Consider the following 26,639-nt stretch of genomic DNA (forward strand, 5'->3'; position numbering starts at 1 on the left):
ACTCAGTAGATGTTTATGAAAATGTTAGGACTTACACATCTATTTTACTTGAGTTTATTTTTATTTAAATTTAATTTCTTCAAAAGTTATATAATCTTGTGTAATCTTAGCCAAACTTAGTAATTAAAAGCTAACTCTTCGAAGTTTGATCTAAACAGTTCATTTATAACGTACGGAGTTATATTTTTGGATAACATTACTATTTTACAGGTTTAGACATACGGTAATAAAAATTTCATTTGGAGATTGGTAAACATTTTCTGGTATCATTAAGTTTTATTGTAAGCCTTTGTGTAATCAAAAAAATATGTAATATATAATTTTTTAAAAATAAATTATATTTTTAACAACCAACTCTTTTTTGATAGTGAGGTAAATTAATTATCAGATAGTCCCCATAAATATAACGATTTACCAAAAAATCATAGTTAAAGGTGAAAAAAATATTCAATATTAAGTTTGATGTTTTATTTACTAAAATGATCTCATAATTTGGTTTGTCACATTTAAAATTTTGGTTATTTTTTCTCTAGTCAAGAATCAAGCACGGGTTCTCGCAGTTAGATCGAGTAAAAGTTATAGTAGTGTAGTAGTGACCCCCTTAGCAAGAGGGATCAACACATATGTCATTTCAAATGAAACTTTTTAACATAATTTTACGGAGTTTGAGAATTCAGAATAAGATTTCTTTAAAGGTGAAATCATCCTTTTTAATCGTAGATTATAATACAATATTCGGTCCTAATTCAATAAGGGGTTATTGGCAAAAAAAGCTTTTTTATTATATTTTTACTAGGAAGTACTCTCAGTATGTTTTTTAATGAAAAATAAATTTTATAAGTATGTATTTTAATATTATGGGATCATTTCATGTTATGAAATCTAAACATTCGTTGCATATATATAAAACCTTATCTATATTCTCAAAATCTCAAAAATATTATATATTTTCTAGCACAAATGGATGTGCTGATACCCCTTGCCAAACTGGTTACAACGAAGTTTATATGATCATCTTTACACTGCTCCTAGACCTGCGTTCGATCCTTTATATGTGGATCTTTTTTTTCCTTTGGGCAATTGTTGTTTTATGTTATTATTGTTTTTATGGTTTCTTTTTAGTATTTACGGAATCATAATAAACAATACTTCCTTTCTTTATGTATTGAATCTTTTTATGGGATCATTTGTGAGTTTATTCATAAATTTTATCCAATTTTGTTTATCTTTTCATCCAGTTATATGGCCGTAACGATATGCTATTTCGACAATATATGATGTGGACTGTAATGACAGATGCGTGAAACGAACAATCTTTTGCATATCAGAAACTCTTAGATGTAGTTTAAGCTTCAGATATTATGAATAATATAATAATTTTTCAAAAAATATATTTGTTGTAAACAATGAAGTTTAGACTTTGAGTTTAATTATCACGTGTAGCTTCATCAGAAAACTTTTTGTTATATCTTGAAAAAAAAAATGCATGTACTCATATGATTCGTCGATGGATAATGAAAGAAAATGCATGTAGTGATACTCATATATTTAAACTTTAAAAATCATAGTTAAAGGTGAAGAAAAACATCAACAATTTGATCTTTTCATGACCAAAATGATCCCTTAAAAATGGTTTGTCACAATTAAAAATTTGTTTTATTTGCTCTTGACAAGAATCGAACACTGGCACACACAGTTAGAGTATATGTTATATCAGTAGAGTAGTGACCATTGTAGCAAGGGGTATCAGCACGTAAGTCATTGCAAATAAACATATTTTTGTCTAATTTTACCGAGGTTGAGAATTCTAAATGTGATTTTTTTTAAAGGTGAAATGACCATTTTCATCATAGATAAAGTTATAACACATTGTGTTTTCCAATTTTGGTGGTGGATCATCATTTTGCGTTTTAACAAGAAACAAACAACTTAGATGTTTATGAAAATGTTAGAAATTACGTATCTGTTTTACTTGAGTTTGGTTTTATTTAAATTTAATTTCTTCAAAAGTTAAATGATCTCGTGTAAATATATTCAAACTTAATTAGTTATTTAAATCTAGCTCACTAGTACGGAAAAGGCTTCTAGTGGCGCTTTATAAATGTCTATTACGACGCATAAAATCGCCACAAGTGCTTTTACCGACGCTTTCAAAAGCGCTCTCTTTGCCTGTGCCGCTACCCCCTATTACGACGCTATTCTTTTTCTTAGGTAAAACTTATGATTAGCGTCGCTACAGATTTACTACGCTTTTAAGCGCCGCCAGAGATCTAATTCACGTTTTCCACTACCGTACCTTTTGGAGTACACTAAAAGCGTCGCAAGAGTTCACTAATAGTGTCGTAGAAACTTAATTTTCATGGTAAATAATTTTAGCCAAACTTAGTAATTAAAGGCTAACTGTTCGAAGTTTGATCTAAATAATTCATTTACAACGTACGGAGTTATTATTTTTGGATACCGTACTATTTTGCAAGTTTAGATATACGGTAATAAAAATTTCATTTGGAGATTGGTAAACATTTGTTGGGATCGTTAAATTTTATTGTAAGCCTTTGTGTAATCATAAAAATATGTAGTATATATATAATTAAGGAAAAATAAATTATATTTTTAACGACAAACTCTTTTTTGATAATGAGGTAAATTAATTATCAAATAGTCCCCATAAAGATAACCATTTACCAAAAAATCATAGTTAAAGGTGAAAAAAACATTCAATATTAAGTTTGATGTTTTATTGACTAAAATGATCCCATATGTTGGTTTTTGACAATTAAAAATTTGGTTTTTTTTGCTCTAGTCAAGAATCAAGCACGGGTTCTCGCAGTTAGATCGAGTAGATGTTATAGCAGTGTAGTAGTGAACCTTTTAGCAAGAGGGTATCAACAAATATGTCTTTCCAAAGGAAACTTTTTAATATAATTTTACGGAGTTTGAGAATTCCGAATAAGATTTCTTTAAAGGTTAAATCATCATTTTTAATCGTAGATAATAATACAGTATTCGGTCCTAATTCAATAAAGAGTTATTGGCAGAAAAAGCTTTTTTTATTATATTTTTACTAGGAAGTACTCTCAGTATGTTTTTTTAATGAAAAATAAATTTTATAAGTATGTATTTTAATATTGTGGGATCATTTCATGTATTATGAAATCTAAACATTCGCTGCATATATATAAAACCTTATCTATATTCTCAAAATCTCAAAAATATTATATATTTTCTAGCACAAATGGATGTGCTGATACCCCTTGCCAAACTGGTTACAACGAAGTTTATATAATCATCTTTACACTGCCTCTAGACCTGCGTTCGATCCTTTATACGTGGATATTTTTTTTTCTTTGGGCAACTGTTGTTTTATGTTATTATTGTTTATGGTTTCTTTTTAGTATTTACGGTATCATAATAAACAATACATAATCAGATTGCATATTGCAATAAACGACCATTGTCAGTTCTGAAAAGCCATTGTCATCTTCATCAACCTTCGCTAAAGGGTCCAACTTTGGCTTCCGTTCAAGCACAAAACATCAATATAGCTAGTTTTCTTCTACACCTTCTTCCAACCATCAATATAACTAACTTTTGCAACTGAAAATAATTTAGAAAAGGTAGATTAAATTTATTAATTCAATTACGCATTTTATCAAACACCTTATATGCATCACAAAGGGAGGTTTATGTAAATAAAATATGAATGCTCAATAGTTGAAATGATCCCGAACTTAACAACATGTAACCAATACCACGAATTGATAAATATGAATGCTCAACCAGAAAGGAAAGAATAAAGCACTGTCAAGTACAACATGTAACCAATATCACGGAATGCTCAATTACTTTAGAAATGGAAACCAGAAAAAAGAAAGAATGAAAATAAGAGGAGAAGAAATGAAATGTTTGGCGGTGAAGAATGAATGAAAATAAGAGGTGAAGAATGGAAAAAAGATCAGTAAATGTTTGGCGGGAAAATGAAAGTGGATAGTATGGCGCAATTTCATCCCGCCTAATAGATGCGAATGGCGCAAATGGCTGAAATATTTTGCCGCCCATTATCTTCCTTTCTTAAATTTTTTCCCTCTCTTTTTTTAGTGGAATTTGTGAGTTGGCATCATTTAATTGGTAGTGTGCAAGATACCTTTGCACACCAAGTGTATCCCTAGCCTTTTCCCAATTTTCTTCTTCCTCTACAACATTTTCGAGTGACAACCATATATATCTGTTATTTTTTCCGAACCATATATCTTTTGATTGTTGTGCGTAATGACAAATGTCGATAGTTGAAGTTCTCAAACTTATCTTATATTACCTTACCTTATCTTATATTATTAGCCCTAAACTTATTTTATCTTATCTTATCTTATTGGTCCCGAACTTATTTTATTTTATCTTATCTTATTGATCCTTATTTTATTTTATCTTATCTTATTAGACCTGAAATAAGTAAAAATAAAGTGAAAAGAAGAGAACCTAAATGTCTTAGGAATTAGTGAACCCCTTTATACATCACCAACTACTAACGTGACTCGTCAAATGGGATTTGAATCTCCCGTATTATAATTTGTGTACCACTTTTTTTTACTGGTCGATAGTAATGTAATTTTTGATTTAAAAATAATTAAAAGTGGTTGACTAACTACAAGTATCAACAAATAAAAAAAAGTTGCACACAAATTGTAAGATAGAGAGTTTTGACTACGTGAAATGTAAATGGGCTAATAATTAAGACTAAGGACATGCATAAATAGGTCATATGCCTAAGGCCACTTTTTTTGTTTTAAATTTATATTGCCCTCGTGACTCATTTGTGAAGAACAATGTGACGCGTCAAACGTAAGAATTACGCGTAACGTTGTCACATGGTCAATTAGTCACTTTCCTCCAAAATAATTAGAGTTCGACTTTAGTGATTTTTGAGTTGTTCTCTTGTGATGAAAAATGCTAGTGAGTACTGACTACTAAGGCTATGTTCTCTTCATCTTATTTTCACTTATTTCAGTTCTAATAAGATACTCCCTCCGTCCCTTAATACTCGCACCGCTTTCCTTTTCGGGTCGTCCCTTAATACTTGCACCGTTTCTATAAATGGAAATTTTTATCAATATTATATTATTTCTCGCACTTACCTACTACCCCACCTACACCCCTATTCTTTACAAAAAATTATTTAAAAATTACATCCTCCACTCACCACTCCCCACCTCTTACACATTTCCCACTAACAATATTAAAAAAATACTCCACTATCAACTAACACCATTAAATTAATAAGTCAATTCAAATGTCTTAAACTCCGCACCGGTCAAACCGGTGCGAGTATTAAGGGACGAAGGGAGTAAGATAAAATAAGGGCCAATAAGATAAGATAAGGTAATACTATAAGTTTCAAAAGATAAGATAACATAACATAACATAAGGGTCAATAAGATAAGATAAAATAAGATAAGAATAAGGTAAGAGTCAATAAGTACAGATAAGATAAGATAAGGATTAATAATATAAGATAAGATAAAATAAGAAAAGTTCAAGACTAATAAGATAAGATAAAATAAGTGAATTCAGGTGATGAAAACACTACCTAAGTACTCCCTCCGTCCCTTAATACTCGCACCGCTTTCTTTTTCGGGCTGTCCCTTAATACTTGCACCGCTTCTAAAAATGAAAATCTTTATCAATATTATATTATTTCTCACACTTACCTACTAACTCACCTACACCCGTACTCCCTACAAAAAATCATTTAAAAAATCACACACCAGTACACCACACTCACCACTCCTCACCCCTTACACATGTCCCACTAACTATATTAAAAAAATATCCCACTATCAACTAACACCCTTTAAATTAATAAGTCAATTTAAATATCTTAAACTCCGCATCGGTCAAATCTGTGCGAGTATTAAAGGACAGAGGGAGTAGTGACTAACAGACTAGTGACTAGCAAATGAGCCAATGAGGCTTGGTTCAATATGGTTTATTGGATCTGGCTTGGCCCACTCCACATCCTTGCCTTTGAATTTTAAGTCACACCTACCACAGTATCACCTAGTCCCTAGACAACAGTACATAAAGCCTATCGAGTTAGGATCCTTTTCATTTTCTAAAACAAATGGACTACAGTAATAATGCATGAAACGGATTTTATTTTAAAAAAAAATGTTACTTTACCTAGCTTAATTGTTACTCCGTATCATGTTAAGATATGAAATAGACGAAAGAAAACAGGGATGCCCTAATACGAGCAAACCTGCTACTATCATCAACGATTATGGAGGATAAGAAGAGGAGTTAGGTTAAATAAAACACATAATAGCACCTAGACGGCCTAGACCTGAAAAAGCCAACCCGAACCATTTGACCCGATCCATTAACAGGATACAATACCCGATATGTCTCTAAACGATAACCCAAACTCCACACAAAACCCATAACTGATCCGATCTAAACTCAAAACCTACCTGAATTAACCCGGTACTGAATTGACTCGTTGAACAATTTGTCTCATAACAAAATAACCGACGGTCTAATGTAATTCCATCATCATCTTTCAATTTTTTCTAGACATTTTAAGATCTTCAAATATACAATTTATACCTAGTATTTAAAAAGGATAACCATATATGATTAGATGACACGTGTCACCTCCTTCTTTCATCCATGGATTTTTTAATTTTTAATTTTTTATTTGTTTTTTCAATTTTTCATGTTGTTGTTTGTTATACGAAGCATTTTACAACTTCAACACATCTTTCACTTCATCTTCCTCATCCAACATAAATTCACAATTGAATTCATATTCAACCTCTACTACTTCATCTCCCTATTTAACACTTAATATTAATTCACCATTGAATTCATAGTCAACCTCTACTATTTCATCTCCCTCTTTAACACTTAATATTAATTCACCATATAATTTATATATTTTTTCAACTTAGAAATTTGATCACCTCTAAATAAATCATATACTTTAACTAAAATCACAAGCGCTTTTACATTTTAAAAAACGGTTTAACAAACACTATATAATTATCCGTTATGTGAACGGGCTCCAAAGCTAGTTGTATTGAATAAGATTGTGAGAAGTTCAAACAAACTCCAAATGTGGATTTTATATTGCTCGCGGATCATCGAAAAGTTTTGTACATAATTTTTAATTTTTATGCATACTTATTATACCATACTTTTAAATGGCCGGAAATGAATCGTACGTTTTCTTTAGGTGGATAAGGAAAACATCATATTGAATCGATACCACCTTTCTATTTCTTGCTAGTCAATTTACACCAAATTTGTAGGTTAAACTCGTTAATAATGACAATAAATGATAAGAGAATCTTCATCTCTAAAGAGCCCCTATTAAGTTACAAGAGTATTATAATTGATTTTGAACTAATTTTGACTTCAACAATTGATCATGTTGAAAAAACTTGGGTCCATCGTAAAATAAGAGATGTGAAGTTTTCTCACTTGGAATGTAACGTCCATAGTCATTCATGTTACAAATAGCAAATTGGCTGACTGCTAAAGACAATAAACACATGTTTATGGGCCACTTTTAAGAGACACATTTTGATTTTGATGCTAGCTAGCTAGCTAATTATCGTACAAACAATCCACTAATATTTTAGATCAAAATAAAACTATTGTGAATCTTGCCCGTGAAATAAGATACTCCCTCCGTTCCAAATTAGTTGTTACACTTACCATTGCACAAAGTTTTAGGTGATAAGTGGTTGTTTGGTTATCAATTGTTATTTTATTGAAAAAGTAGATGTGATAGGAGTTAGTGGGGTATTTTTTTAATTGAATGAGAGATGGTGTGGGGACAAAAAGAAATTTAGTGGGAAGAGAGAGACAATATAATAATTGTGGGGTCATTCCTAATATAGAAGTGTAACAACTAATCTGGGACGGACGAAAAAGGAAAGTGTAACAACTAATCTGGGACGAAGGGAGTAATCAATTAATCATTCCCCATCTACGAAGGGTTCATGAAAATTAGTGGGTTCGTTGAGGATGTTAGTCAGGTTTATCGAATTTGTATTTATTTTCGGTCATCATTGCTACCATGAAGCCAATTATGTGGCGGATTTCTCGACGGCAAAAGAATTCTTGTCCTAATATGTTGTTATGATTTTCGTCTTTTGATCATCCGTTCTTCTTCATAATACGAAAAAATGAGTTAGATTTGCCCACATAAAGAAGTTAACCCGATTTGTTTTCCTTATTAAAAAAAACAAAAACAAATATCCAACCTACGAAAGGTGGGTAGTAGTTTCTGTATTAAGTCATGAATTAGCAGGAAATAAGATAGTCATGCTAACCAAAAGACTGTCTGTTCAAGAAAGAAATAGTGCATTACATCATATCATATATCTCCAAAACAAGAGGCCATTCTCATTAAACTTTCTCTCACCACGTACAAAATATTTGGTGGGATAAGATTAGCCAAACCCACAAAATGTCAAAAATGTTTCTTTGTCTAACCACTCGATTGTATCATTAGTTAAAAGGGGACAAATTGGACATGTCAATTAGATGAGTAGGTTAAGTCGTGAAGAGAATACTAGGATGGTAACATAGGTAAGAGCGAAGGATTTACTCTCTTCATCTCATAAGGTGTCTTGTAGTCTTGATTAGAGTTTATAAATATTAATCTGGTCTGGTTTGGTGTGATCTACTCTCCCATTTTGCTAAACTTTGATAGTACTTATACATTGATCAATTTATAAGGAAAAAACATTATCGAGTAGAACCTTATTAGGTTTGAGTTGACTTGTAGTTTTCAATTAACTTAACTTTCATACTTTTTTATTTGCACGAATCAAAGATAATTGGCAATAAGAAAACACAAATTAAACGCTTATCCGAGATGAAACAAATTTTAATCGAGTAATTAACTTGATGATGTGAGTAGTGATGAAGTTAATACTGTGGTCTAAGATTCAACAGGGATTAGATGAGTAGGATTGTAAGAGTGTCTTGTATTAGGGAACTAGTTTAGGGCCCGTGCAACGCACGGCTACTACTAAACTAATTTATTATTTTAATAGTAATTAAAAGACTTGTGATATTAGGAAAACATGAAAGTAAAAAGGATATATGAAAAAGTATAAATTCAAAGTTGTGTAAAAAAATATTCAAATGAACTAAATTTGCATATTACTATACAAAGTTAAAAATTATAGTCGTTTACTTGTATGTAGAACGATCTAACAACGTTAACCAAACCCGAATGACTCAAGACTAATTTTTGAAAAGACCCGAGCATAACCGAGTTAGTCAAATACAACATATTTTTAATTGAGTAAAATCTTGATAAATAAACTTATATGTTAGTCTATTTACCATGTATTATTATTTTACTTAACATTCTTACTTACCAGTTACCATGTATTATATTATTAATAGTAGACTAACATTAGAAGTTCATTTATCAATATTTTTTATATTTCTTATCAGATTAAAAAGTTATAATAATACATAAATAAAATTATATCATAAAGGAAAAAATAATATTAATTTAGCTTTCCTCCAATAATATATTATGCAGTACACATCTATGGTAATTAAAGAATATTTTTATCTCAGTTTCCTAAAAAAAACGTAATGTAATTTATTTATTTTAAAGTAAAAAAATAAAAAATAATATTTGGCGGGAAAAAATCGCACCAGGAAATGACGCGTGTCATTCCTGGTGTCTCTTTTAGTATATAGTAATAGATTATATTATAAAGGAAAAAATAATATTGATTTAACTTTCCTCCAATAATATATTATGCAGTACACAATTATGGTAATTAAAATATATTTTTATCTTAGTTTCCTAAAAAAACGTAATGAAATTTATTTATTTTAAAGTAAAAAAATAAAAAAACATTTTGGTAGGAAAAAATCGCACCAGGAAATGACACGTGTCATTTCTGGTGTCTCTTTTGGTATATAGTAATAGATTAGCCAACAATTGAGGTGTGTTGGTGTACACTGTCCTAACTCTACAGCTAACTTCATTCATACTTTAGTTCATCAAGGGAAGCAAGGATCTGCAGCCACACAAAAGTTCTAGAAGCCAATGACATCAGCTCAATGACACCAGCTCTAACAACTCTCCCAAAATCTAGGGAATCAGTTAGAGGCAAGTTTGTTAGCTGACTTGTAATAAAGCCTACTGATCATTGTAGTTGATCATTGTAGTTGTTGAGTTGTATGTTTGTAGCCATTTGATTGGTTGAGACACCTCACCAATCAGACTGTATTTCTAGCTTCCATAGTTGCTGTAATCATATTGATTCATTTATTCAATAATAAAGAATCATTCTCTCTTTTCTCTCTAATCGCATTCTCTCTTATTCTTGCTGATATTCAGCAATGAGTTCATCCTAAATGATGAACTCTGACATGGAATCAGAGCAGATGATGATTTGATCCTGCCATTTCTCTTTTTCTTGTTAAATATTTCTAGTTAATCTTCAAAGAAACTGTAGTATTACATCAAAAAGATGCCTACGGAATAACAAGATCCAACACAGAATCCAAATTCTGCTTACTATCCGAGTAACAGTGATTTGAATGCCACAATTGGTCGGTATTGTATTCGAATGTGAAGGAAAAAGCTTCAGTGATTGGAGACGTTCAATGATGATAGCATTGTCGGCCAGAAACAAGCTATATTTTGTTGATGGAAGCCTGAATCCACCAGCAGTAAATTCTGCAAACTACAAGATATGGATTATGAAGGAAATAATGCCCTTGGTCCAAGTTTGCATTTAAGAAATTTATTGCTAAGTAAATGCGGTTCAGTATTAACTAACAAGTTAATAAATTCAGTGAGATCAAGTGAACTGAATGCCTAGCTAGAGGCCGCTTCAGTTTAAGTGAAATTAATAATATTAATCCACAACTTACTCTTCACTGAACCCGTAGAGTCACACAAATAGTACGTGAACGAATCAAGTATTTAAGTGAATATATTATTCATTAAGTACTCCATTTATGATCATTCGGAAATGACGGATCTTGGTTCCAGTGGGCGCTGAAATCGTCAAAAGGCAAAGTAAAGAAATACTCTGGAAATGAAGATATTGCCGGAAACGGAAATATGGTTCATAACGGAAATATAAATATCATCCAAGTCGTAGATGTTTCCGGAAACGGAAACATGGTTTGTATCGGAAAATATTATCGGAAATAGAAATATTGCCGGAATTGGAAATATTGCCGGAAACGGAAATATTATCGGAATCGGAAATATTGTCGGAAAAGGAAATTATTTCCGGAATCGAAAATATTAATGGAAACGTAAATATTTGTTCGAAACGGAAATGGATTCCGGAATCGGAAAACGAATCGGAAGCTCGACGAGCGACAAGCTGGCAAGCGAGCCGGCCCATCGCTCGACAAACAAAAGGCCGAGCGCATAGCGCTGAGCACGAAGCCCAGTGCCAGAGCCCATCCGATGGGTCTAGAAGCGGAGTGGGCCACGAGCAGCAAGCAAGGCAACAACAGCGAAGCAGCCCGCGCAAGCAAGCAGCAGCCCGCCAAGGCAAGGTTGCAGCGCGCTGGGCCTTCGGCCAGCTGCGGCTGCGGTTGGGCCTAGGCAGGCACGAGCACCAACGTGGCCCATTGTGGCTGCGTTGGTTGGTTCGTCTTGGGCTCTAAGAAAAGTCCGATTACTTAGTTGCCAAGTAAATGAATTGGTTTAATTAAGAGTTTAATTAATGTTACAATTCTAATTGGATAAGAATTTCAATCCTAGTAGGGTTGGTAATTCTTTTCCTAGTAAGACTCAAATTCCTTATTTCCTATCCTATAAATATGAGGCTATGCCCTCATAATTTAATACATAGAAAATCATATTCTTTACTTACATTGTGTTCAAGGTAGAACATAATATAGCCTAACCCGAATACATAAAACCTTAAGTAAAATCCTAGTTGGTTGATTTTAAGGCGGATCCGAACGTGTTGTGGACTTTCTACGGAGGGGCAACATTTGGGGCTCTAAAGAATTGTTCTTGTTCGGTTCGGGAGCATCTAGGGGAGGCACGCATCACATTGTATGTAACCTAAATTATGCTAATTGATTATGTGGCAATTAATTTGAATTCTGCCTTTATGGTTTTTCCGCATTAATTATATTCATAACCTAACAGTGGCATCACGGGCCTCTAATTAATTCCATAATCAATTATAGTTAACATGGATTAAATTTTATAAATTTTCAATGAATTAAAGGGGTGATTAATTTCGTGGATGTAATTGGTTGCAAATTCGTGCGATTATTTGATTATACGTTCGCATGATTTTTCGGCAGTTTTGTCAATAATGGTCGAAATATTGTGTTTTTATAGTGAATTTCGCATGTAAACAACGTTTTAAAATTTTGACAAAAATCAAAGATTTGATGCCGAACCCATAATTCCCAAATTCGAAGCCTAACTATGACTCTTCGGAGGTTTTAGTTTTTCGAATGCAAAATTTGTAATTTTTATGATGTTAAATTAAATATTTGCGAATCTTGTATGTAAATCTTGAATCTATGATTGACCTACTGTATATGTTTTACAATTTTAAGTTCTAATTTTGTTAATTATACAACCTAATTTCGTAATTATAATTAATTTGTTGAATTTCAAATAATCTAGAATTTGTTTTGATTTTCATAATTAATTGATAATTTAATTAGGATCCTATGATTAAAAACCACCATAAAATTTGTTAAAACTGAAATATTTTAAAATTTTATGACCTAGATTTTAATCCCTCGGAAAATATGTAAACGGAAATTAATGTGAATAATAAATTTTCGATTTTTCGCCCAAATTTAGTGAAATTAATATGAATTATTAATTTGTCGTTAAATTTAAATATAAAAGTTTTGATTTTTATAAATCATTCATAAACTTGCACGCTCGAAGCAATGGAAGCTAAGTGTTACCCTTAAGGGGTGTTGCATAGTGCGGGCATGCGACGATGAGCAAGGGAGCTCGTCGCCCATGCGGTACAAGGCAGCGAGCAATACACGAGCCACACGCGCTGGGACATCCCCTGTACAGTGTGTGCTGTGCGGAGTGATGGAGCAAGGCGAAGGGGCAACGCTGCACACGCCCAGCAGTGTTGGCGGTCTGCCAGCCCGCGTTGTGGGATGCGGTTGTGCCCAACAACGATGGTGACGAGGCATCGATGGTTGCCCTCGTGCCATGTGCGCAAAGCAAGCAAGCATGCAACAACAGCCAACGATGGCGTCGAGCCAATGGGCGCTGGCGAGGGCATGGCTGTGCGATGGCCTCGGCCACAGCTCTTGCAATGCTGCAAGCCTTGGCGAGGCATGTGCCTTGCGCCCATGTGCCTTGCCTTGGCCGATTTACTTGTTTCGTTTTGTTTTTTAATTTTCGGTTGAAAACGGTTTTAGTTAAATTTAATTTCGTAATTTAATTTTTCTCGGAATTTAATTTTGATTAATTTAATTTTTATAATTTGTTTTATACTAATTATTTTAATAAAATTAAAACCTAGGTAAAATTAATTAACTAATTTTAATCAACTGAAATAATATAAAGGGATTTAAAATTATTTTTATGTGAGCTTTAAATTTTAATTAAATTTGTAAGTTTCCGGTTGGACTAGGAAATACAATTTTATATTTAAAATTTGTAAAGCATGTAAATTCTTTGTTTTAGTAGGAGCTTTTAGTCATTAAACTCTTGATTATGTCTTTATTGCTTTAAGGTTAAAACAACTCGATTAGAACTAATAAGGTTGAATAAATTGTTGGAACCTTTGATTAGTTGTTGCAAATGTTTATGTGATGCATGATTAGGTCCACACAAAAAATTTCTTTTCTTTTTTTACAAACTTTTAAGTAAGGCGGTCTTACAGGAAAGACCGCCTTGATGGCACTGATAAAGACACGTAGTTGCTGACATACTGCTTACGTCAGCAATATATATAGACATTTTTCTTCGCTTTTGCAAACCCTAATTCATTTTTTCCCCTTCCCTAATCTTTGCCTCCTTTCTCTCTCTTAAACGCTCTGATCCTCTCTCTCCTCTCCAGACCTAACGACGGTAATCGGAGGCAAGAGAGTGAATCTCCGCCGCGATCAACGGCAGCGAAGTCAACAATTTTAGCATCGCCGTTGACCGTTGTGATGAGTTCATGGTTGCGCGAGGAGCCATCAATGGTCGCGTTAATGGTTACCTGGCCAGGGTGGTGGTTGAGGTAATTTTCCACCTCTCTTCTTCATCTCTCCTCCATTCTTCTTCCTCATGTAGTTAGATTTTTTATTTTCGAAATTTTGCCTTAGATTTTCGATCGTTTCGATTGATTTTTTCGATTGATTCAGGTTTTTGATCTTTTAGGGTTTTTTAATTTTTTTTTTAACTTTGTTGATTCTAGTTTTTGTAATTGATTAACTTTGTTGATCCACCGTAAGATCTGTTCCTTCGGTGATGTGGCGGCGCATAGGCTTGACGACGGCGCATAGGCTTGATAGAGCTTTGATGGCGGAGCTTCGAAATGAGGTAGCGTAACTCATTTATCTCTCCTCCATTCTTCATCAATAGTTTTAGGTTTTTGATTTCTCAGCTTTTTAATTAATTTTGTTGATTTTACAATTTAGGTTTTTCTTTGATTTTATTTTTATTTTTCTAGCAGGTGGTGGTTGTGATGAAGGTGGCGTCGGTGATTCGCCTTGTCGCAACAGCCGTGGGAGATGGGAGAAGAGAGCGGAATGGAATGGAGGACCGAGCGGCGGTGGCTGAGGTGGAGAAATAATAAGCGGCGAAGGAGATCGAGAGAGTGTCGCGGGGCTGTTGGTGGTTGTGGTTGCGCGTCGCCGTCGAAGATGGGAGGAGAGAGGAATGGAACGGCGCTGGGCCGGTGGTGGCTGAGGTGGAGAAAGAATGAGCCGCCGCCTGATGCTGAAGGTGCTCAGTCTTCGGTGGCTGCGAGGAGAACGAAGGGAGTTGTTGATGTTGGTGTTTTAATTTTTTTTTAGTTTCAGTTAAGAACTGTAATCTTTTAGTTATGCTTTTGTTGGATTTAGTTAAGAAATAAGGTTTAAGTTGATTTTTTCTCTATTTAAGTCAATTATTGTTTAGTTAAAATTTATTCTCTTTTAGTTAAGAACAATTTTGTTTTAGTTATGTTGATTTCATTTTAGTTAAGAATATTGTTGTTTTAGTTAAATTTGATTTCGTTTTAGTTATACTTTTGCATTTAAGTTATTATGTGTGCTTTAGTTGAGTTTATATGAGTTTTAGTCAAATTTTTTGGAGGTTTAGTTAATATTTTTTGTGTTTCATTTGTTGAGTTTTTTAGTTGTGGTTTAAGAAGTTTTAGTTAAGAATTTTTTTGTTTTAGTTAAGAATTTTTTTTGTTTTAGTTAAGAATATTGTCTTTTTAGTTGAGGTTAAATTTGTTTTAGTTGAGAATAATTTTGTTTTAGTTAAGAATTAGTTTCTAGGTTTTTGAGTTTTAGTTAAGATTTTTTGAGTTTTAGTTACGATTATCTCGGATATAGTTAAGATTTTTTGAGTTTTATTTACGTATTTCTGAGTTTCATACCAGTTTTAGTTAAGATGCACAATTTTTAAACAATGAAACTAATTAGTTAAGCAATAGAACCAATTAGTTAAGTAATAAAACTAATTAGTTAAGGAATGAAACTAATCTAATAACGAATAAAGATTGTGTTTTAAAAAAAAATCAATTAGTTAGCATTCAAACCAATTAGTTAAACATTGAAACCAAGTAGTTAAGCAATGTAACCAATTAGTTAAGCAATAGAACCAATTAGTTAAGCAATGAAAACAATAAGTTTATATAAAGAAAGTATTGTTAAGCTCGAATTCAATTAGTTAAGCAGTAAAATCAATTAGTTAATCAATGAAAGCAATAGTTAAGTACTGAAACTAATTAGTTAAGCAATGAAACCAATTAGTTAAGATTTTATGAGTTTTAGTTAATAAGAAGTTTGTTTAAAAATAGTAACTATTCGACTCATAAGTTTAACTAATCGACTAATAAGTTTAACTATTTGTTTATACCTTAACTATTTTGTTATTCAATTAGTTATGATTTTATTACTTTTAGTTATATTTTACACTAGTTTAGTTAGTACCCAAAAAATTGAAAATTTTAATTTCGAAAAAAAATTCGAAAAATAAAAATTCGAATCGAAAAAAAATAATTTAAGCCTGAAATCCAATTAGTTAAGCCTGGAATCCAATTAGTTAAGTTTGAAGTCCAATTAGTTAACCCTGAAATCCAATTAGTTAAGCCTGAAAAAAAAACAATTACTTTTTTTTTAAAAAAACTAAAAATTTATATGCTGACGTCAGCACATGCGCCTACATGACTACCAACGGGCCACCAACAAAACTGTCAACAAAACAATATTTCACATGAGGTGATCTCACACAAAAGATTCTCCTTTTTAAACCCAACATTTTGCATATTTTTGAAAAGGAGGCAGTAAAAAAAGATTAAAAATTCAGACGTTCGTGTAAAATGGCAAACTAAAGGCAACCAAAACCCTTGTTAACCCCCCCGTCTCCCCATAGGCCATATCAATGGAGGAAGAAGCTAACTACTGAATACTGATTAACAAAGGAGAGAGAAAAGGAGGGCTTAGTCACTATGTTCGCCACCAGAAATCTCCATAGACAATTTATCAAAACCCTAACTTCTCTTCTCAATCACAACCACCATTCTCTTCCAAGAAATCCGATTCCTATTTCAAACGCTGAAATTCATCAAAATGCTTCATCACTTCTCAACATTTCTTCCCCTAATTCTTCATCTTCTTTGCGCAATCTTGATTTGGGGTTCTATGGTTTCCGCCGCTGGATGTCAACGGCGAAGGGGCGGAGTATGAGGAGCAAAGTGGAGCGAAGGATGCAAAGAGAAGCTGGTAAAACTCAAAGACAGATTCGTCAAGCTAAGAAGATTAAGCTTAAGCTTATGACTGAGGAAGAACGCCTTATTTACAGTCTTCGAAGGGTATATTTCATTCCCCCCTTTCAATTTTGTGAGAGATTATCATTACAGTATGATACAATTAATTGTTTACACTGAACCGGACTTGTTATAGTAGTCGATGACATCCTGATGTTTGTGGGTCATTTGTTATAGCAATTGTTATGGACATTTTTACATTGTTGAATTTGTTAATACTGTGATATGATGATGGGTGCTAGTTATGGTTGTGTAGGTTGATTTTTGTTTATGAAAGGATGGGATTTTGCTATTGCGTTGAATCACTTGGATGAACTTTGGATTCGGGATTGTGTTAGGATTGTAGGGAATGGGTTTTTGCCAAAGATTTTTTGTATGCGTTTTAGCGGATAGTAAAGTTATTGTAGGAGGGTTTGAGGGGATTTGGTCACATTGGGTGCCTCTGATTGTCTATGGAGAAGTGATGGAAAAATTGTACTACTTAAGTTGCAACAATGGTGAGGGTATTGGAGTTAAGACTTAAGAGACCGTAGAAATCAGAAAACTTGGAAACTTATGAGTTCTGCTGAAAGTTGGGTTATTTTTTTTTCCTTAACACATGGGAGTGCTTCAGTTTCTTTTAAGGAGTATTATTCTAAAGTAATGAAGAATTAATTATGTAGTCTATTCTTTGCGTGAACTAAATATTAAACTCCATGGGATGTTTGGACAGTGTTGTTTTTTGGAGGATAAACCATGTTATCGGCCTCTTGAAACAGGTTCTAATTGTATAACTGAAAAGAAATAACCTTAAAGGGGAAAATGACACTAATTAGAGATTTAGAGCGTATGAAAATTTGAGCGAAGTTTGATAGGTTTTCTAGATACGATCAATGAATACAATTTAGAGAATTTACATACAGTTGACAGGTACAACTTCTTTCTTTAAAGAGAGATTGTAATTGAGGACTACGAGCCTATGACTGAGTTCACTCCCTCCCTCTAAATGTCTATAGACCTTTTTAATTAGACATCTTGTTGACTTCGAAGTAACACACGGATCCCAGTTGTTTATGCATTCAAGCAAGTCAGATATCTAAATATAGAGTTAGTGTCTTTGTTAGATTCCTTAGCGAACACGAGTTTCTCTGTCTTTCTTACTCTAGTTTCCACTTTCAGACCATGTTATGTTGCTATTGTATCCTCCAAATAGCTTTAGAGATATCTGCTTCTTGGAGGAAGAAGGAAGAGGGTAAGGCAGAGGGGAGTAGAAGTTTATCTACTCAACACTTTTTTCTGTTGCTTGTTAATATTCAAGGTGTTCTGATGAGAGTGCGCCAGGCAGAGAAGAGTGATGTGGTGAAGGGTGAAGGATACTAAATGTTATAAATACATGGTGCATGGTTTCTGAAATTTTTGCTTTCCACGTTTGACCTTCTTCAACCATGTGTTAACTCTCAGCTCTTGATGATCACTGTTATCCTATCTCTGTTGCAATCTTATCTTGTAAATTAGTACTGACATGAAGCTATTGTAGCAGCTAGTAAAAACTGTTGCTTTACTGGAGGTTAAGTGAGTGATTTTATGGTAAAGATTGCAAATTAGTACCGACATGAAGATATTGTAGCAGCTAGTAAAAACTGTTGCTTTACTGGAGGTTCAGTGAGTGATTTTATGGTTTAAAACCAATAAGATGTATAATAGTGGGCTTTAGCTTTTCACTTGGGTTAGGCAGCTGAAGGGTTGCCAGGTTGCCTGAGATTATATTCAAATTTTACAGGCCGTAATTCTAGTTATGGACTTCTCTCTCCCAACAATGTACTCTGTACTGGCTGGGCATCACAATATGGCCTGGTGTGTCCTTGTTTGGAGCACTCCTATTGTCCTTTGTATGTAGTTCACCCAAAAGTTACAGTTTGTGCTATGAATTTTTATCTCCTCCTCTGTAAATGTGGGACACAGGACTGTAGTGTGTTCTATGTCACTTTATTGTCTCCTGAAGCAGCTACTGATTATCTCTGGTTCGAGTTATGAATTTATGATAATATGTTGATTCCCTGGATTATGTTTGTGGCGAAGTTTCAGCTCTTGTCATTGTGGCTAACACTTGATTTGCGCTTTTCACCTTAAAAGAGTTTTAGTTCAGAGTATGTTCATTTTTTTTTCCAGATAAGTGCCACTCAAGTTCAATTCGCAGTTAATGTAAGGTTTATAAGTTCAGATAATATTACGTTAAGATAACTAGATAAGCAGATTGCAGGTGAAGAGATCGAAGCCATATGCACTTATGCAGTTGCAGTTGTCATCATTGTCAAAATGCTAATTACACTGTTAGGCTGTTAGCTATTAGTAGTACTTGAATGCATAAATCAACGGTATTTCCTGAAACTTCCACCTGGAGTTCTGCATAGAGTCAAACCTTCATAATTGGCTATAAAAATTCTCCTCTGTTTACTCTCCTTTATTCAGTCTCCCACGAAATGGTTTTTCAGAAATGGGTACTACCATACTACTCTACGTGGTTCAGTCAATTTATGAAAATAATTTCCAATCTCAGGTGGCTTGTCGAAAAGGCTTCAGCACAACATTTCTGGACATAATTTCATCAACTTTTCCCAGTTTAAATTTTATAGTTTCATCATTTGATCTTCTTTAAATACTGCAGGCTAAGAAGAAAGTTGCATTGCTTCTGCAAAAGCTCAAGAAATACGAGTTGCCTGAGTTGCCTCCACCTAGGCATGATCCTGAGCTGCTGACATCCGAGCAGCTCCAGGCTTTTAAGAAGATTGGCTTTAGAAATAAAAACTATTGTGAGGTTGGTGTTCGTGGAGTCTTTGGAGGAGTTGTCCAGAATATGCATCTTCACTGGAAGTTCCATGAGACAGTGCAAGTTTGTTGTGATAACTTTCCTAAGGAAAGGATCAAGGAGATGGCAACAATGCTTGCAAGGCTAAGTGGTGGGATTGTGGTTAATGTACACAATGTGAAAACAATTATTATGTTCCGTGGTAGAAACTACAGGCAACCAAAAAATTTGATACCTGTTAACACCCTTACGAAGAGGAAGGTATGTTAATCTATTCTTCTTGCCCTTTGCTAAGGCATGCATGGTTAATTGCCTATTGCAGGTTATTTTAGAAATTCTGTGTATTTTGATTGATACGTATGTTACTGGCCAGTGGCATCTACCTCCCTCCCTTCCTTCTCTTTGGGCATGCTTTCCCTGATTTATCCGAGTGGGTGATTTAAGTCTCAAGTTGGATGATCTTTAAGAGACCTTGGAACCGCTCTGATTACCCGTTCTGTTGTTCTGTTGTTTCAAATTCATTGAATGATTTATCAAAATAGCTATCAGCCTATCAAATCAGAATATATTTATGTGGGTCTCCAATTCTATTTTTCTTTGTGTTACCCAATGAGGGCGTTCGGTTCATGCATATCTGGCAGTTGGCGCCTTAGTGCAATTCCATTAATGATGTTTTTTTTCTTGTGAATTTGAGTGGAATGATATTCTTTCCATTGTTTTAGTTGCCTGTTTCTGCTTCTGTATTGGAATTTTACACTAATGTTGTACGATTTGGTTTCAAAATGCAGGCTCTTTTCAAGGCAAGATTTGAGCAAGCACTTGAATCTCAGAAACTCAATATTAAGAAAACTGAACAGCAGCTTCGGAAAAAGGGAATAAGCCCAGATGATCCTGTTGCCATGGCGAGCATCCAGAGGGTTGCATCAACATTCTTTAACGCGATTGATAAGAAGGAAGGGAGCCCTTATGTCTTCCGTGAGGCTGGAGAATCTGTGAAGGAGCCTCAGAAAACCTCAGAACAACATGATCCTGCTGAGGATAGTGATCAAGAAGAGCTTGACAAATTCATAGCGGAGATTGAGGATGCTGTTGATAAGGAATGGGCCGAGGAGGAGGCTGCAGAAAGGGAAGAGTTTGGAAAAATTAGATACCGCAACAAGGAAGACTATGGTGGAAGATTCGTAAATAATTTCTCTGATAATGGAAATAGAGGTCGAGGTAGGGATACACATCGAAGGCAAAGAATGGAAGACAGTGAAGATGAAGATTATGTTTCTGCACCTATTGATGAGGATAACGCGAGCGATGATGAAAGGCACACTTCTGATTCTGATGATGATAAAGTTAAACGCCCACCATCCAGAGTTGAAAGATCGAGAGGATCACATGGAAACCAAAGCTTCAAGAAAACCGATAACAGAGTTAAAGAAAAGTTGTTTGAAGAGGAATCTGAGTCAGAAAATATGTTTGAGGAAATAGATGACGTAATGTGTGAATCTGATAACGATAATGAAGGAGGACATATACCAAGGACTGCCAGAAATGAATATGGATCAGATAGGCGGGGAGAGAGGAGCAATAGGGTAAATGATGATACAGGTTATCCTGAAAATGAGAGTGATGATTCTGATGATGGTGACAGAAATTCCAGGTTTAGAGATAGAACCAGAAATGAGGACAAAAGAGGCAGGGCTGATACTATGGGCAGAAAATGGGGGAAAGAAAGTTGTGATATTGATGAAGAATTTATTGATTCTGAAATCACCATGTATGAGACAGATGATGAAGAGCTGGAATCCAGTGCTCTGAGAGGAGCCGATGAGGACTACAGTGGGCTGCCACATCATCGTGCAAAGGAGGAGGATAGCAAAATTCCTAGGGAAATTCAAGGGCCTCGAAAACAGAACGATGGTGAAATCTTGGACAGTGATTGAGCCCAGTAAATTTGATAGCATGAATCACAGCAATCCTGGAGAAAATTTGCAATACAATTCGAGAAAGCATGCAACTTTCTAAACAACTCAACTGTCTCATGCACTGAAGATGGAAGTAGTGCGAGTGAAAAGTCACATTCTTGGCATGATCACGAAGTACAAGTTACAACATTTATTCAAGAACCGGGTTACCTTACAAATGGACTTCTTTTCATGTTAGTGTCAGGTAAGTTTTTGGACGTAAACTTGATTATAAGATCAATTTTACATGTACCATTAGTGACTGTGGGAGGAAATTCACACTGCGCCCTCTTTTTTTCTTTGTAGTTGACCTTCTGTTCATAATTTTGCTTGAAGGTTAATTTAAGGTAATGGTGATGTTTTATTTGCCACAGATTGTACTCCAGTTTGTGCCTTGTCTTGGATGCTGAATTGCTGATTCTGAATCGGAAAACTTGTCGTGTTACAGCAATTCAACGAATAATAACTGTTCAAAGGATATAAAATGCAACAGAAAAGTTGGATGTTGTAACTAAATTGCAACCCTGGGATAGTGGGGAACTGGGGATGGTTTTATTTCATTGTAGTCATAGATTCATAACTTAACTATGATACAAGAATCAGGGATACGAAACAGTATCCCCATAATGTCAATGGTCTTGTTAATAATGTTACAAACTAGTAACACGACCAACTAAATCCAGACGGAGGGAGATCTTTGTCTCATAGAGGTCACTTCTTATCCAATTTCAGCAACTCTGGTAAAAAGTCTGGCCATGCGCTCTTTCATAATGAACATAATTTCAAGGAACAAACTCATTATTTGCTGTCGCATTAAACCCAATTTCAGGAATAAACTTTCCAAGATTTTTCTAAATTGATATTGATTTTAGCAAAGCGTATGAACGTAAAAACAGTTTCTCAAGAAAATAAGATAATGTTTGATGAGAACAATTAGGAATACAAATAGCCAGAGAAACTGAGGAAGTTAATTAACCTTTAGGCCCTATTTGGTTCATTATTAGTAAAGGAAAGGAAGAGAAAAGAAAGGAAGGGAAAAGAAAGGAAAAGAAAGGAAGGGAAATAGGTTTTATTTTCCTGTGTTTGGTTTAGGGGAAAGAAATGAAGGGAAGAGAAGGGAAAGCTAAATGACAGCTTTTAATTTTCTCTTTCCTTCCGAATTCCTCCAATTTTGAAAGGAAAGGAAAGTGAAAATTTTGTAAAGGAGTTTTCCTTCCAATTCCTTTCATTTTCTCCCACTTCCCATATAATTATTTGTACCAAATACAGGAAACCTTATTTTACCTTTCCTTTCTTTTCTTTTCCTTCCAATTCCTCCCAACCAAATAAAGCCTTAATTACGTGATTAACAAAAAAATGTAATTAAATGCTAATCTTCATTATCAATATAATTATATAACCCACCACAAGTACTCTCAAGCCCACAGCACAAACTAGCCCAACTAATAAGCCCCCTTCAATTCAAATATAAAATGTGATTCACATATTTAAACTACTTTTTTTATTTCCATTCTATTAATGTGGCCTTGTGGGGATAAATTCCAATAATAAAAGTTCACCATATAATAAAGACTATCCTAATAAAAAGGGTCTTGAACCCGGCCAAAAGTGGTTCCGAGACTGTAGCAAATTTAATTTGCCTACCGTTTTTCAAGTTTACCGATTGTTGATGACGGCAGTAAAATGTAGAGCTTTATCCTTGAGTTTTAAGAGGTACGGTTTCGCCATTCGACGTTATTGAAGTTTCAAATTTTAATTATATGTGGATACCAAAAGTTCAAAACTATTAAACAAATTATAGATAGACCTTAAACTTGAGTCTTACCAACAACATTTGTTTACATTCTTATTCTTAGTTACATTCCAAGTAATTGTCTATTAATTGACCCATATCGTCATGCATGACATGATTTAAGGATTTGACTTGACTTTTGCACCTATATTTTAACCATTTTACAATTTTTTTGACTCTCTCCGAGACAACTATATTAAGCTTGCTCACTTAGTATATTGCGCGGTTCGGGTCAGGTCAGGCCAGGATCCGTGAAGATCAACAAAGGGTCACTTTAAGTAGGGTTTGATGATGGACGAGCCGAAGCAGGTCTCGGGTAATATTAGGCCAGTAGTGGGCAGACCTATAGACGAGTAAGGAAAAATGAATAAACAGAGAGCCAAATGCGAGTATAAATATATACGAAGTTACGCATATAATTATTTATATTACAACTATTTTAGTTTCCAAAATTATTGGGTCATTAGTCTAACCCTATATTTACTTAATTTGACCTATAATAAAACCATCTCCAATAAGAGTCCTTTTAACTTGACCTTAATCATATATCTATTGAGTTACCCTGTTTAATAAAACCATGTCAATTTTGAAAATTTTATCAAAGTATTGAATATATAAATCTCTTTTAAATTGACCATTATATATACTTTATTTAATTCCACTAACAAATAAAAATAAATAAAAATGAGATTTTCAACATATATTAAGGGAAATACTTGATAGATAATGATTAAACTAAACGTCATTACATATTTGAACATAGAATGCTACAAACAGAAAATACTAAAATTAGATTAGTGAAATAAATATAATTTACAATATATAGACTACGATTGATTAATATTTCCACCCTAGCTACTTATTTAAAAACATGGTACCTTGATTAATTAATTATCTACGTACTTACTACTTTAAACTTAATTCACATATAGAGATCAACCCAATCCATATTGGGCACGTAGCTAGTGTCATGGACGTAAAACATGTTATCGAAACATCCTCCCATTCCAAATTGTTCCTCAAGAAGTTGAGTGTTTATGATGTTAGGATTTTGATCCAATGTTAATGAAGAGCTTGGACTGTTGCTTGATATTGCTGATGATGATGTTGATGATCTCCCACCTAGTTTTTGAATTTCATTCTTTGCATCATTCAGTTGATCTTTCAGGCTTAACAACTGCCCACGACAAAAGAAGAACAGAGTATTAGTTAATTAATTTACAGATATTACGTACAATATAAATTAAGTTAACTTTCATTTGTTCGTATAAGTCATTGTCGATACTAGTACGAATATTATCGAATATAAATAGTAACGTACAATGACTATTCTGTAATATAACTCCAAATGTTAAAGAATCTTTAAGTGTTTCTTTTATAATTTTCACGTATCACGTAACTTATCTACTCAATACTAACATATTTTATTTATATGTAGCACAAAAAAGTTTATATTTAATTTACTCAATACTAACATATTCTAAATATACTTAATTTATATTTAGCACAAAAAAGTTTATCTACTCAATACTAACGTACTCTAAATATACTTAATTTATATTTAGCACAAAAAAGTTTATAGGGCACGCATTTGTTTAGATGTAGTTGTACGAATATGTTTCCTTAAATTTTTTTTTAAAAAAAAAGTATATGCATTTATATCATATTATATGGTAATTTCATTTGCCTCGATGTTTCATTTACAACGGTGCATGTGTAAGAGTGAACACGTGGAAGATGTCTATAGCTCAAGCCTCAAGGTCCCCCAACCATATAAACAATAAAACAATTGTAAGTATTTGTGTACGGACATCCAATCTCCCTTGTGCACTCTATGTTTTGTGTTGTGTATTTAGGTGGCAATGGGCAAATGACATTATACTCCCATTACGTAGTTATTATAATTTGATTAAAAATCCAAAACATATAATTTGATTAGAAGATTTAGTGAAATATGTATAATTTCAAACAACATATACTTCGTATAATATAATGTGATACGGTAGAAGTTGAATTAAATTTATACTACGTATGAAAAAGGGAGCAAGTTATATTAGAAATATATGTATATATACTCCACCTGAGTTTCAAGACAACACTTCTCAAGTACAACCTTGTCATGTTGATTTTTTAACTTGGAGTATTCATTCTCTAGCTTCTTGTTCTTCCAACGAGCTCTACGGTTTTGAAACCAGACCGCAACTTGCCTCGGATCCAAACCTAACTCCGCAGCTAGACGATCCTTTCGTTCGGCCTCCAGTTTGTGGTCACAACCGAAGCTTATCTCCAACATACTCACTTGCTCCTCACTTAACTTCCTTTTCTTGGCAGCTGAACTATTCCCTTCACCCTTGTTCTTTCTCCTCCGACGCCGTTTTGGCTGACCTTCTACAAGTTTTTGCAATGTGTATGTTATCTCTCATTACTCACAACTTCGATTCATAAATAAAATGTTACTAAACAAAAGATTAAATTAGACTTAGAAAGAAGAAAGAAGAAAACAAGACAATATATCAACGATATAAGATTAAATTTTACCTTGTTTAGGAGCCATTTGGTTGCAAATGGGGTGGTAGAGATGCGAGATTAAACCAACTTGATTGACTTCGCCTTGCATAACTTTTGATAATTCAATGATTATCTTTTGTTAATTGTATGATGATTATGATTGTTGCTCGATCTTTTAATGGTGCTTAACAAGCTTTGAGTGAAAAAGGAAGCCGATTAGAAGGAGTACTAGTGGTGCATGTGGATAAAGGAGAGGAGGGGAGGAGACTTCATTTATAAAGGGGGGACAAGGGTAAAAATGTAATTTACTACTATATAGTTAAAAAAAAATAAGGATTATTCGATTAATCCACATAACATATTTAAATTACTAATTAAGTTAATTACAATGCTTTATATTTGTGGTGCTCATGTGTATAGTTTCTAGAAGTTGGACAATGCATGTATATTGATAACTTGTATAGTCTAAAGAAAGGGTACATGATGAATGGCAATTAACTAACTTCCTTGTTTGGTGAGACGTGACCTTGTGGACTAACTACTTGGAATAACTAATTTAGGGAGTATATGAATATGGACATGTATTCTGTCTTCCACAACCCAAAAGAAAATATTAATATTTACCTAGT

At 33.7% G+C, this 26,639-nt stretch overlaps 2 protein-coding genes across 3 annotated transcripts; one reads left to right on the plus strand and one right to left on the minus strand.

Moving 5' to 3' along the window:
• Window positions 1-16,495: 16,495 nt before the first annotated feature.
• On the plus strand, window positions 16,496-22,083 carry LOC110789559 (CRM-domain containing factor CFM9, mitochondrial). The gene is made up of 3 exons (XM_021994255.2): window positions 16,496-17,015; window positions 19,615-20,016; window positions 20,544-22,083. The coding sequence occupies exons 1-3, from the start codon at window positions 16,653-16,655 to the stop codon at window positions 21,687-21,689; spliced, it is 1,911 nt and encodes a 636-aa protein (XP_021849947.1). The 5' UTR covers window positions 16,496-16,652; the 3' UTR covers window positions 21,690-22,083.
• A 2,094-nt stretch (window positions 22,084-24,177) lies between these two features.
• On the minus strand, window positions 24,178-26,270 carry LOC110789548 (homeobox-leucine zipper protein ATHB-40). Of its 2 annotated transcripts, none has more exons than XM_021994245.2 (3): window positions 26,041-26,270; window positions 25,616-25,890; window positions 24,178-24,679 (listed from the first exon to the last, which is right to left on the minus strand). In XM_021994245.2, the coding sequence occupies exons 1-3, from the start codon at window positions 26,117-26,119 to the stop codon at window positions 24,425-24,427; spliced, it is 609 nt and encodes a 202-aa protein (XP_021849937.1). In that variant the 5' UTR covers window positions 26,120-26,270; the 3' UTR covers window positions 24,178-24,424. The 2 variants fall into 2 exon arrangements, with proteins under 2 accessions (XP_021849937.1, XP_021849935.1); XM_021994243.2 differs by having other exon boundaries at window positions 25,583-25,890; window positions 26,041-26,266.
• Window positions 26,271-26,639: the final 369 nt, after the last annotated feature.

This window comes from Spinacia oleracea, chromosome 4 (assembly GCF_020520425.1).
Source record: "Spinacia oleracea cultivar Varoflay chromosome 4, BTI_SOV_V1, whole genome shotgun sequence".
Classification (NCBI taxonomy): Eukaryota; Viridiplantae; Streptophyta; class Magnoliopsida; order Caryophyllales; family Amaranthaceae; genus Spinacia; species Spinacia oleracea.

Bases quoted from the DNA above. Each gene is read 5' to 3' on its own strand.
- LOC110789559 (XM_021994255.2), top strand. From the start codon at position 16,653: ATGTTCGCCACCAGAAATCTCCATAGACAATTTATCAAAACCCTAACT. The intron at 17,016-19,614 runs GTATATTTCATT...TAAATACTGCAG, and splicing joins TTATTTACAGTCTTCGAAGG to GCTAAGAAGAAAGTTGCATT. The intron at 20,017-20,543 runs GTATGTTAATCT...TTCAAAATGCAG, and splicing joins ACACCCTTACGAAGAGGAAG to GCTCTTTTCAAGGCAAGATT.
- LOC110789548 (XM_021994243.2), bottom strand. From the start codon at position 26,119: ATGCAAGGCGAAGTCAATCAAGTTGGTTTAATCTCGCATCTCTACCAC. The intron at 25,891-26,040 runs GTAAAATTTAAT...AAAAACTTGTAG, and splicing joins CCAAATGGCTCCTAAACAAG to AAGGTCAGCCAAAACGGCGT. The intron at 24,680-25,582 runs GTGGAGTATATA...TGTCGTGGGCAG, and splicing joins AGTGTTGTCTTGAAACTCAG to TTGTTAAGCCTGAAAGATCA.